We start from the raw sequence: 12765 nt of genomic DNA on the forward strand, positions 1-12765 counted from the left end.
GAATCTTGCCAGTTTGTTGTATTTCTGCATCCTTCCCTCTTCAGTGAATCAGGGAGGAGTCTTTGGAGTCTCTTCTTAATACTATCAGCTTTCCCAGAACTTAAAGAATGCTTCCATCCTGTTTATTTACATAATGATTTCTGATTAGCTGCTTCAAGGCTGCCTCCTTGGCTATCTACAGCTAGTTACTTATATCATTTAATCTCATCTACTTGGTTTATTCACTGTGAATAAAAAAAAACTCATCAGAGCTCAACACAACCCTACTTTTAATTTCCCTGATTTTGATTTTATTACATTTTAAGGGGCTGGTGATCAGCTTTAACATTTCAGGTTCAAAATTGCTGGCTCTAAATAGAATTTGCTTGCCCAAATTACGTCTGTAGAGTAGTGTTTTTCAACTTTGGCAGCTTGAAAATGTATGGACTTCAACTGCCCGAATTTCCCAGCCAGCATGTTAGCTGAGGAATTCTGGAAGCTGAAATCCACACAGCTTCAAGTTGCCGAGGCTGAGAAACCTTGGTGTAGATTAGAGGATGCTTGATGAGAATCCCATTCCTCATGAGGTTTGGCCAAAGGGGACAAAAAAGAACTTTCTCTGCAGATACTTCTAACCTGTGGAATGTCCGCCATTAGAAGCTTAAGAAACATGCCTTCACTTCTAACATTCAAAAAGCTTTAAAAACCACAATTTTTAAAAATACATTTGGCAATTGAAGCAAGAATGGGTATAGGTAGCTGAGTTTGGGATGAATCCTGTTCGATGTTAAAGACGTCATGAATTTATAATACTCTGTTGATTGGGTATGCTATTTTTGATATATTGATCATGTTAATTTGTTGTTTACTCTATTGTTACCTATTGCATGTTATTTGTAAGCCCTTTCAGAGTCTGGTGATTCAAGAGGCATCAAACTTTTTGCAGTAAGTAAACAGTCCTTGGCTCCAACGGGCTGCCCTACCCTTTCCCTAATCTTCCCAACACTCTCCTTTTTTTATTTCATCCTAGCAACCAGTGTCCTTGGATTTTTCCCACTCTCTTCCTCCCTCTGAAATGCTTCTCCCAAAGTATGCCTGTTTCAGAGTTGTGCCTGGATTAAACGTGTCCAGTCATGGACCATTCAAAACTAGCTGTTCTCTGCATGGATCGTTCTGTACATATCTACTTAAATATTTTTGTAAAGAAAATATTTCAAAGGTTTTAAAAAATGCGAGATAGAAATAGAGCTCTTTAAAGAAGTTGCCATGACCACTTCCCTCAGGACAATTCTTCTCCCTGTGCCTTACTGGGGCATTTTCTATCTACAAATTGCAAAACAGAGTCCTGGTCTTTTTCTGTTTCCCTTCTTAATAGATATTCCATATTTTAAAAAGGCTAAGAAATAGTTAAATAACATAAGAGATTAGCTGATAACTATTTTCCCCCTGTGAAATTCTGTAATACAATTCTTTATAAAACCTTGTCTGAAAAGAACCTGAGAACTGTATCCGAGAGTTTGTGATGATCTTTCAAGGAGACAGCCTTTTTTGATTTAATTCTGGCACTTATAACACTGTTGCCTCAAGAAATTCCTACAGTTTCAGTTGTTTCAGTCCTTTTCCTGTTAGCTAGAAGTGATTACAGAAAGTGCTTTTAATTAATTATGTCTTCATGTAACATTCTAGGCCATTTGCATTTTCAGTAGAAGAGGGTATACCGTATTTTTCGGTCTATAAGATGCACTCCCCCACCAAAAAAGTGGGTGGAAATGTCTGTGCATCTTATAGAGCGAATGCTGCTGAAGCGAATGCTGCTGAAGCCCTGCCCATCCACCGGCCCCCACCCTTTGGCCTCTGCCTTCCAGCAGTTTGCCTCCTTGCAGCAAACAGCAAATAGCCTGGTCAGCTTCAGCACAGCCTGATTTAGTACAAGCAGCTGATTGGCAGTTGGAACGGCCTCCCGGAATACCACCGATCAACTGTTCCAGGCTGCGGGGTTCGCTGCAACCCATTGCCACCATCACCACCCATCGCTGCCGCCGCCTACCACCACCTCCGCTCGGCCCATTTTTGGCCTCGGATGCTCCATTTTCAGCCTCCGCACGTCCGGTTTTCAGCCCGTTCCAGGCGGCGGGGATCGCCGCCACTGCCTATCACCGCTGAACGGCATGCGTGGAAGCCAAAAACGGAGCGCGCGGAGGCAGCAAAGGCGGCGATGGGCGGCAGTGATCTCTGCAACCTGGAACAGCTGATCGGCGGTATTCTGGGAGGCCGATCCAACCACCAATCAGCTACTCGTGCTGAAGCTGACCAGGCTGTTTGCTGTTTGCTGCAAGGAAGCAAATTGCTGGGAGGCAGAGGCAGATTTTTTTTTCTTGTTTTCCTCCCCAAAAGCTAGCTGCGCCTTATGGTCCGGAGCATCTTATAGTGTAAAAAATATGGTATATAGTTCAGGGTTGTACTGTGGAATCCTTGATGCTCTTGTTTACTTGCAGACATTTCATTACCCAACTAGGTAACATCAGTGTGAATGAGTGTGGGCTTTAGTTTAGTTTTCTCCTTGGTAAGTTCCTTGATAAGAGTATTGTTTTCTGCTTAATTGTATTTTTGTTGCTCAATATAATATCAACTTTTTTTTCAGTAGGTGTGATGACTGCATTCAGTTGGTTCACGATTTATAATTCACTAAGTGTTTACCACTTTGATTACCTAGAAATTACACATATTTTATAGCACCCAAATCTCTTTTTTCCCCTCTTCCATTGCAGATAGCCCAGCAGAAGCTCCAGCAAGCCAGCACCAATGTAAAGCACTGGAATATTCAGATGAACCGACTGATGCACCCCATTGCTCCAGGAGGTATGACTGTAGAAGTATTCAGCTATGAAGCAAATTATGCAATTGTAGCCAGATGCCTTGTTTCAGGCTTGCAAGTTAAGCACACACAAATAATTATCTGGCTGCAAGGAATAATCTTGTGCTTTTTGAATAGACATTGTGTTTGTGTTTGATCTTCTTCCAGAATTTATGACCACAATTGTTTTAAAGATTATTTGTTCTCTTCTACAAGAGAACAGATATCCAGGTTGAGGTCCAGCAATCTGGAATATTCCATTTGTTTGTATGTGCTTTGCTATTATTTCCTACCATTGCTAAATTCTGCTTCAAGAGAGGCAGTTTATAATTTCTAAAACACATGTGTTTTCTAAAACACATTTAGAAATTCTGTGTACTTGGGGTAACAGTGATGGGCATATGCCTAGTAATTTGTCCCTTAATTTTTTAAAATAAAAATAAATTTGCCATGTGCTTTTCTTTTCCGGTTTATAGAAAAGCGTACCATGACAAGCGGAGGATTCCCTGGCTTTAATCCTGCAATCCTGTCCAAAAGAGAGTCATCTGTCAAATTGAAACAAAATATGGAAAAAAAGAAATCTGATCTTCAGATGAATGAAAGCAAAGCAAACGTAAATGGAGAGACAGAGAAGCAGATGCCGATGCCAGAAAAAGACGATTCTGGCTCAGAAAACCCTTGTTTAGCTTCGGAAGAAAAATAAATCCACTTAATTGAAATCTAGGGACCAGAATATAAGTGCCATGGCATCTTAATGATTATTATAGTTTATAAATAGTGAACATATGTAAAGATTGTACAGGGAAGAATTGTGATGATCTCTGCAGTTAAGCCACACAGTATCCTGGCAGTTCGATTTGTGTGCTAGAGTTAACCCTGAAGGTCTACACATACACATATAAATATTGCTTCCTGATTGAAACTTCAGAAGTATGATTTAAATATGCAATTATGGTTTCCCCAAAGCATGTTCTATTTGGTTTCAGCAGATGAAGAAGAGTTCTGGTAATGCTGTATCCTACTATGGTATTAAAAGTAACCACTGCTGTAATATGACAAGAATTCTGTCATTCTCTCTAAAAAAAATAATAATTGTAAAATATATTGTCTGAACAATTGAAATGTGTTATAAAAATGGAGTCTTATTCTTTTTGGCAGTGTCATTAGTTAACTATTTGTGTCATTCAACTAACCTTGTATTATTAGTAAGTTGAAAGGAAGCAATCAGTTTATGTAATTTTTGAAAATGTTATGTCTCTAATGTTAATGAGACAAATCAGCATTTAATAGAAAAGGTTACAAAGATAGAAATTTGATGTTTGGTTTCATTACTCTGCTGATGTATTCCAGTATACAATACAAACTTTTGAGCTGAACATTTCAGTTGAAGTTCCAAATTAAAACATCCTAACAAATGACTATCCAGCCTGGAGAGGAGAGGCCATTGTTTTCCTTGATAAGTGGCTCCACCTTGTTTAAGTTTCCATAGCTAATATTGAGAAAAATGAATCTTAAGAGCCAGCTAAGAATTATTTTGAAAGACAGCAGGCAATGCAAAGCAGATCTTATTACATAAAGGTCTGCAAACATTGCTACTATGTGTAAAGATAAAATTCTAATCCCTGGCATATTTTTAAAATTTCAGATGCTTCATATTTAACTAAATCACAACAATCTGGAAAGTAAAATACAAAATAAACACAATCTTATTCCATTGTTATATGATGGAGAAAGATTCAGAGAGTAGCTTTAAAAAAGTGGCGAGGCTACTGTTGCTTATACCATAGCAAAATATCCTCCTTTATATTGTTCCCTTATTGCTCTTATCAAGCAAGGTTTTGAAGCATGATGAAAATATTATAAAATGTTTTGAATCAGAACAGATATTATGTATATCCTATGAGTAATAATGACTTGATACATATCTATCAACTCTAAAAAACAATTTCCAATTCCTGCAGAAATAATTGTATTCTGAAATTGTCACATTAGGTGGCAGCAGCTAGCTGTTTTTTGGCTGATTTTACAAAGGTGAGAGAGTCTGATCTAGTTAGGATTTTGATAGTTCATCAAGAAATTCAAGAATTGTAGATGAGACTTGGCAGTTGAAAAAAAAACAAACATCCATATAAGAAGAAAAGGGAAGTATTGTACCTCATAAATGTAGACCTAGTATCTACGACAGGTGAGATGGTAAATACTTTCTAAATTGTACAAAGGTAATTGAATATTTTCAATTTTTAGGGAGAAAATCTTTCACATGATAAATTATAGGAAAGATTATTTCTAATCTAATGTTCACCTGAGCATATTAATTTTGTAAGTGCAAGGACAGTCTGGCACTTTAGCTTAGCATAAAATAGATTGAGAAATCAGTCTGCTCATTACAGATAATTGTTGTGATTATGGTGATGATGATGATGATGAAATAGCTGCTAGTATATCACACAACATTTTGCAGCATTGTAGGTCTCTCTTTTTGTGTTTGTCCCTCTCAAATAATTCAAACTGTACAGTATTTGCTGTTTAGTCTTTTCTGCTTGATTTTCCTTTCTGTACATCATCTCCATGTTACAAATATATGGAATATGACAGAAGCCTGTACTCTTTCCTATAGCATCTTTCAATTTGCAAAGTTTCTGATCTTATTTTGGTGCCTGAAGTTTGGCTTGCCTGTTAGCTTCTCAGTGGCTAGGCTAAAATGTTATTGGCTAATTCATGCTTAATGTGTTGTGTGAATCCAGAGAATAGTTATCTAAACAGACGGGTTAATTCAGTAAATCATGTTTTCAGTTAGTATGTTACGTGAATGTAGTTAATGTTATTCAAATTTCAATAGGTAAATTAAGTCAAAAGTGGGAGAGAAAAAAATTATTGGAATAGAAGCCTAATTAGAGATTACCATTCTATAAATTCTATAAACCAGGAGTGATTAACTTTTTGATGAGGCATAATGTGTTTTATGTGTTTCTGTACACAACAGTCCTTGTGTACAGGGCTGTAGTGTACAGAACAGTGATGTGCAATGGGAGAGATGGTGATGCAAAGTGGGAGATAGTGCTTCATTCGACAGATTTTTTCTTCGGTTTGGGAAGGTGAGTATTTGGAGAGTTTATTTTCATATGTAATCTACTTCAGGAGTTAGAAAACACAAATATATGTTTTATATTTAAAAACAGGAAATTGTGTAACGTTCGTTATTGTCTGAATAATTTTGGTTTAGGCATGTAGCAACTACTACAGCATGCTGTGAAAGAGTCTGGAATCCACAAAAGAGTTTGAAGTGATTTGCTGTCACATTACTGCAGGCGCTCATACCTGCTATGGTCAATATAACCTGAGTAGTAGCCAATGTACCTCCCACACCTATGCAGAATTTTCTTTCAAATCTCAGTTTATGGTTAGTTACTTAATAATGAAAATGTTGCATCCTTGCATATTACAGTAGTATACTTTTCAAAGTGGCCAGTATGGTGGTTAAAACAACACAGAACAAAGAGCAAAATATTCTCATAAAGTAAATTAAACTTCAGCTAATTGTTTAGAAACTTTTCTGCCTGTAGCAAGAAAAAAAACAACAACCCTGAGAACCAGGTGAATTTTCCAAAAAAAACCCCTAAAGCTCCAGAAATAATCATTCTCACTAGGTACTGCTACTTCAGACTTTCAGCAGATGGGTATGTGAAAAATATGATGACAATTTATGAAGCCTAATTACAGGATTTTAGTTGCTTACGTATGTGGTTAAATTGGTTTAAGTCATTTTATTTCCAAGGTCTTCCAAGAAATAATTCAGAATTTATTTTCTATTTGACTGGGCAGAATATGAGAGACATAAGACATAAACTGGTTTTGCAGTCGAGCACAATTGTTAATCCTATTTCACATAATTGAAGTACAATAGAACTGCATCCCAAGGAAGCTTTTTTTTTTTATTAAAGCCAACTCGGGCTACCGACTCTTTTTCCATCCAGGAAACTGTAAACTGTTGTCAACTTCTATCCCAGTTACCAAGCTACATTCTGGAGAAGAGGTCTTCAAACTTGGCAGCTTTAAGACTTGGGGACTTCAACTCCCAGGAGTTGAAGTCCACAAGTCTTAAAGCTGCCAAGTTTGGGGATTCCTGTTCTGGAGTCTAGACTCTAGAATAATTTAAGAACATCCAGACCTTTTATTAAGCTGGGTGACCTTGGCCCAATCACTCACTCTCAGCCATAGGAAGGAGACAAGTCACTTCTGACAATCTTGTCAAGAAAACTGCAAGAGGACTTGCAGCTAATGCCTGGGAACTGTCAAGTAAAACATCTACAGAGGACCAGGGTGGGGAGGCTACACTAAAAAAAAAAAAATCATGGTTTCAAAATAACTAAAAACACACATTCCCACTGCACAAGGGGAAAAAAATTGAAAATCGTTGAATGTCACTAGAACAAACTGCTATTAGTTGTCTGTTACATCTAACAAGTGGGGTGTGTGTGTGTTTTTTTTTCCCCCTCCGAAATTCTAAATCTCCGTTCGGATTTATCTTCCCAAATTTCTGGCGACGGGAGTTGTAGATGAGTTATATCTAAGGGAACTCTAGTTTCAGGCTGCTCGTTATAAATGACCGCAATAAAAACGAAAACACCGGTTTGAAAATTAACGCCGACTTAAATTCCCAGGCTTCCTTTTTGGCAGTACTTTTAAAAGAGCTTTTCTCGTTGGGTACAGCCTGCTTGCTTCGTCATTGTGCGGAACCGATTATCCTTCAGGGAAGAGCCGAGAGTCTCTTAACCCCGGTTGAGCAATTTTCTCCGCCCTCAGGCAGTCCTGTGTCACGCACGCACAGACTCAAGAACGCGGCTCTGTGGGGAAAGGAGAAACCCCCCCACCCCACCCCCACCCCCCCAGTCCCGGAGGAACACCAGCCGGGGGCGGCCAGCAGAGCCGACTCGATTGCGAGAAACAAACCTTCCTCGTAGAGGGCGGGAACAGGCTTGGGCTGTCGTCGTGGCGATATGCTAATACCGCCCTCCAGCCCGCTAGGCGAGCCAATGGGCCCCAAGTGCGCGGCTAGCGTCAGGCTCAGCCTGCGTGACGTAGGGAGGAGTGAGTCGCTGCTGCTGTTGTGGGCCCCGCGGGACGGGGGAGGGCGTGAATGACCAAAAAAGTTCTGCGGAGCGTGTGACCCGAGAGCGTGGGCGCCTCGCCGCCGGCAGGTGAGCTGTGGGTTTATCCGGGCAAACTCGGCGTGAAGAGAACCCGCAAAGAAGGCGACGCGCTCGGGGTTTTTTTTTTTTCCCCTCAGATTCGGCGTGGTGGGCGGCCGAGGTACCGCCGAGCGGCGTTTGAGGGCGCTTAGAAGGCCCCAGAACCTCGTACGAGACTGTGGGCGCCGGCCGCGTCCAGCCCCTGCTGAGCCGAACGGTCTCAAGTTTCGGTCCGGTCGCTTGGCTTTGCGTCCGCGCTGTGGCGTCGCTCCCCACCCCTTCACCCCTTTCGCTCCAGCCTTGAGAGGTCGCTGGCCTGATGCTCGCTGGCCGGTGAAATCGGGTACATGAGCAGCCCCAGTTTCCAGCCGCCCGCCTTCTGGCTCCGGGAAGCGCAGGATCCGGGACGAGCGCTGAAGGGGATCGAGCGGAGGCAGAGCCGCTTTCTGCTTCCTCAGAGCGACGCGGTAAATAGAAGAGCCGGCAAGGATGCCCCTGAGCGTTTGGGCCGGAGAAGACAAGGGAAGGGAAGGGGAATAGAGTTTCCTTTGCTTTGCTGACTTTCGCCGCCTCTTGGCTTGGTGGTAAAGCGGGCGGGACTCGGGCCTGCAGTGTTGCCTAAAAAGAGCACCGGGTGACCGACCCAGCCGGGCTGCCCTTTCAAAGGGTTCTGCCATCTAGGCATGGCAGGAATAAGGGCGGGGATGTAAGCAACCACCTGAGTCCTCTAGGTTCTCTGCATGCTCCTCAGGGGAAGACAAGAGCAAGGTGTTTCGCTGCCTTAGGTAGAAAGGTAGATGGTCCGCAAGGTCAGGCAGTTATATTTAGGCACTGGAGGCAGAAAAAACCATAAATATATTCTCTCCCATTGATAATACAAAGCGCAGCGCTCATAATGAATAAATAACAGGTTGGTATCTTTTCAAAGCAACCATTATTGGCTTTCTGAGGCAGCTGATGATCCCAGCCCTCCCTACAGAAATTCCCAGAGAAGCAAGCAGAAATAAGCCTCACTTTTCTCCAGCGGTACTGAGCTCAGTCTTTCCTCATTATGTTGTCCAAAGCAAACCTGCCCATATGGTTTTAAACTTCAGTGAGAATGGGCATGTTTTTGACAGTCCACTTTCAAATTTTGAAATGATTGGGACTGGAGGAAGAGTAGGAAATGAAATGGTAAAACATAGGTAAAGCATTTTCCCACAAAATCCTCCTGCTGATATTACCTTGTCTGGTAAGGAAACTAAATTGAAACAAGCGTGGAGAGCAAACCACTGCCAGAAAAGGTTTTTCCTTTCTGCTCTTTCCCCTGACCCCATAAGAGAGAACAGTTTAAAAAATTGATGCCTTAACCTTCATATGTATAATCGTATATATAATCATAACTAAAGTGAACACTATTTTTTTTAAAAAAGTTGTCCTACATCAGATTGTAAGAAACTTTTTGCTGATATTCAAATAGCAGGTATACACCCAAAGCAAGCAGCTTTTACAATATGAAAGTACACAGTTGAAGATAACTAAAATTATTTTGTTTTAAACCTGATACAGTATTTTTTTTGTTTAACTAATGCCAGATATCTCAGTAATACAGAATTGAACTCTGAAGGATCTTCGTTATTTCTTCTCCTTGCCCAAGTTTTGAAGACGAATACACAGTGTACAGTAAAATCTAATAAATACTGTACATCTCTGATTGTTCATATTAGTTTTAAAGAATTATTCTTAATTTTATTGAAAATATATTTTAAACCAATGTTATTATGCTTTGCAGTTCTTAAGTTGAGAATTATGATAAACTTATCTCAATGAATTTTTTTATGTCAAGAACATACAATTATATTTAAAAAATGATTAAGCCTGTTAATAATAGTTTTTGTGAAATTCTTTGGTTGTGCAAGTAGATCAGTTGGTCATGCCTTGACATCAGGTACATCTAAATGTTGATGAACGTTTAGGAATGTATGAATTATCTGAGTATGGATGGAGGTAATCAATACATCAGCTCTAGTGATGGACATGAAATGCATATATATGAGAGCAAGTCCCAATTAATAAAGCAGGCTAACCTCTGTGAAGATAGGCACAGGGGGGCTTTTTATTAGGTTCGCCTGATACGCCAGTTGCGCCCCTTTCTGGACCGGGACTCCCTATGCACGGTCACTCAAGCACTCGTCACCTCTCGTCTGGACTATTGTAACGCTCTCTACATGGGGCTTCCCTTGGGGTACACCCGGAGGCTCCAACTGGTGCAGAATGCGGCTGCGCGGGGGATTATGGGAGCGACGGGGCACTCCCATGTGACTCCTCTCCTGCACAAGCTGCATTGGCTTCCAGTGGACTTCCGGGTGCGCTTCAAGGTGTTGGTGATCACCTTTAAAGCGCTCCATGGCTTAGGGCCGGGGTACTTACGGGACTGCCTTCTGCCACCAATAGCCTCCCACCGGCCGGTTTGCTCCCACAGAGAGGGCCTCCTTAGGGTGCCGTCGGCCAGACAATGCCGGCTGGTGACCCCCAGGAGGAGAGCCTTCTCTGTGGTGGCACCTACCCTTTGGAACAATCTACCCCCAGAGATACGAGTGATCTCCGACCTCCGGACTTTTTGTCGGGTCCTAAAAACTTACTTTTTTCAGTTAGCCGGTCTGTCTTGATTTTAGGGTTGGTTTTAAAATTTTGATACTGATTTTAAATTGACAAGTTTTAAATTATGGGCCAAATTTATTAATTATTTTAAATCTATTTTTAATTGCAATGTTATGTATAAATGTTTTTATTTTGGCTGTTCACCGCCCTGAGTCCGAAAGGAGAAGGGCGGTATAGAAGTTATAATAATAATAATAATAATAATAATAATAATAATAATAACAACAACAACAACAACAACAACAACAACAACAACAACAATAATAATAATAATAATAATAATAATAAAGGCATTATCTCCGGCATGTTTCCAGATGCACTGTTGCATAGCATTGCAATAATGACTTAAGGAATGAAATAATTGAAAGTTATAATAATCATTTCAAATATTTCAAATAGTTTCCCCTGCATAAAAATTGCTAACATAAGAATAATGAGGTACCTATGGAAAAGATATACATGGGTGGGGCTGGAAACACAGAGATTCCAAATATGATTCCTGGTTTACTGAAACTTTAAATCTTAATATTTACATCAGGACATCTGGAGGGCGTTACATTGAAGAAAACTGGTACTGAAGTAAAATTTGCACAGGAAGGAATATGTTAAGCAAATATTTAGCTAGATATTGTAGTATTTCCTATTTTTTCTTCTTGGTTTAAGGAAATCTTTTGTTGTAGTAAGGAAAAGAGAGATAACAAAAAGTCAAGTGCCAACCTAAAGAATAATGGAGGTCTAATATAGTGCAGAGAGGGAGCATGGTCTTAGTAGGCATCTGGACTCAAAACTAAACAGAGTTTAGCTGTTTAGTAAGTGGATGAAAGATTACCAAGGAATATCAGGGCTGTAAACCAGATTGGGGAAAAAAACAAGCTAAATGAAAGAAAGAGCTAAGGATTCTATTTTCTTTTCCAGTAATAGTTGCAAAAGATAATTTCAGGAACTCTCCTCTGACTAAAAACCCTATGCTTCATTTTGTTTATGTATTCAGGTAATGACCAACAGGAATAAACATACGGTAGGTTTGCAAAGATGAATGTCTCATCTTGTGCATGATAACATGCAAACAAAGTATGGAGATTAGTGTGAAATTGAGATTCCTATTTAAAATGTAATTCATCTTAAATGCAGGAGATGCAGATATAAAAATATAGTTTGAGTAAGATTGGAAATATTTGTCCTGTCAATTGCCCAAAATAAAATGTTCTAATAATACAGGTAGAACTTGTTTTCCATGAGTTCCAAGGCTGAAATTTAGCTCACATCATTTTTCTATTCTAGTAAATAACTAGTATCGGAAAATAAAGGTTTTTTCCTTTCTTGAATTTTGTCAGCATCTTAAGAGGAGCATTGTCTACTAAGTTCTAGATTACATAGTTCAAATGAAAGCAGTTGCACAATTAAGAGGTTTATGCAATTATAGAATGTGGGTAGCAACACTGCAAGGCCATTGGGTGACTCTGGGTCAATACTTCTGTTTTAGCCCAGTGTACCTCACAAGACTATTGTTGTAGAATAAAATAGGTCTTATACGACACTTACATGTAAGTGCATATCAAATTTTTTAAAGTAAATATAAAAATTTTTAAATCCCCCAAAACATCCGTTTAAAGCATAAATTTAAAATATTTTCATCTAGCCATATGGGCAATGTGTCTCATCTCTTTGCAGTTACAACTCCAAATATTAAAGTTACTCATCCCTGCTTTGATAAACTGTTGACAAAATTTAATTTAGAATGTTAGGAACCACTGAAGTACTCCCAATAATGTCTCCAGAGTTTATCATCAGGGAGTTTTTACTCTCCTTTGAAAAAAACGTATAGATCTCGCACTTTAGAAGACTAGAACAAATGTTGATGAAGATTTTTTTTTGCCCCAATTTGTTTCTAGTTACATTTGAAAAAGCTACAATAGTTTGATCAGAAAAACTGTACAACTTGGGGATAGAACAGGTTAAGGGATATTGTATACTTTTGTTTATTTATTTAGCATATGGAAACCTACAATATTAAACAATATTAATATACAATATTAAACATAGCTTTATTTAATATCAGTGTTTGTGAACAAGAGTTGATTAAATCTAAGCATAGTTTCAGCA

The 12765-nt window shown here is 39.5% G+C and overlaps 2 protein-coding genes across 2 annotated transcripts in view; both read left to right on the forward strand.

The window, feature by feature from the left end:
* DEF6 (DEF6 guanine nucleotide exchange factor) overlaps positions 1-3715 on the forward strand; it is a 52744-nt gene extending 49029 nt beyond the window's left edge. The window contains exons 10-11 of the mRNA XM_070939721.1: positions 2748-2838; positions 3310-3715. Of these exons, the coding sequence (XP_070795822.1) occupies positions 2748-2838; positions 3310-3536 (318 nt within the window). The 3' untranslated portion in view covers positions 3537-3715. The remainder of the gene's footprint in view (positions 1-2747; positions 2839-3309) is intronic.
* Positions 3716-8002: 4287 nt separating this feature from the next.
* PPARD (peroxisome proliferator activated receptor delta) overlaps positions 8003-12765 on the forward strand; it is a 51409-nt gene continuing 46646 nt past the window's right edge. The window contains exon 1 of the mRNA XM_070941507.1: positions 8003-8489. The gene's annotated coding sequence lies outside the window, so the exon portion shown is untranslated. The remainder of the gene's footprint in view (positions 8490-12765) is intronic.

Source organism: Pituophis catenifer, unplaced genomic scaffold, assembly GCF_029215685.1.
Source record: "Pituophis catenifer annectens isolate HBS135680 unplaced genomic scaffold, rPitCat1.0.hap2 SCAF_3, whole genome shotgun sequence".
NCBI lineage: Eukaryota > Metazoa > Chordata > Lepidosauria > Squamata > Colubridae > Pituophis > Pituophis catenifer.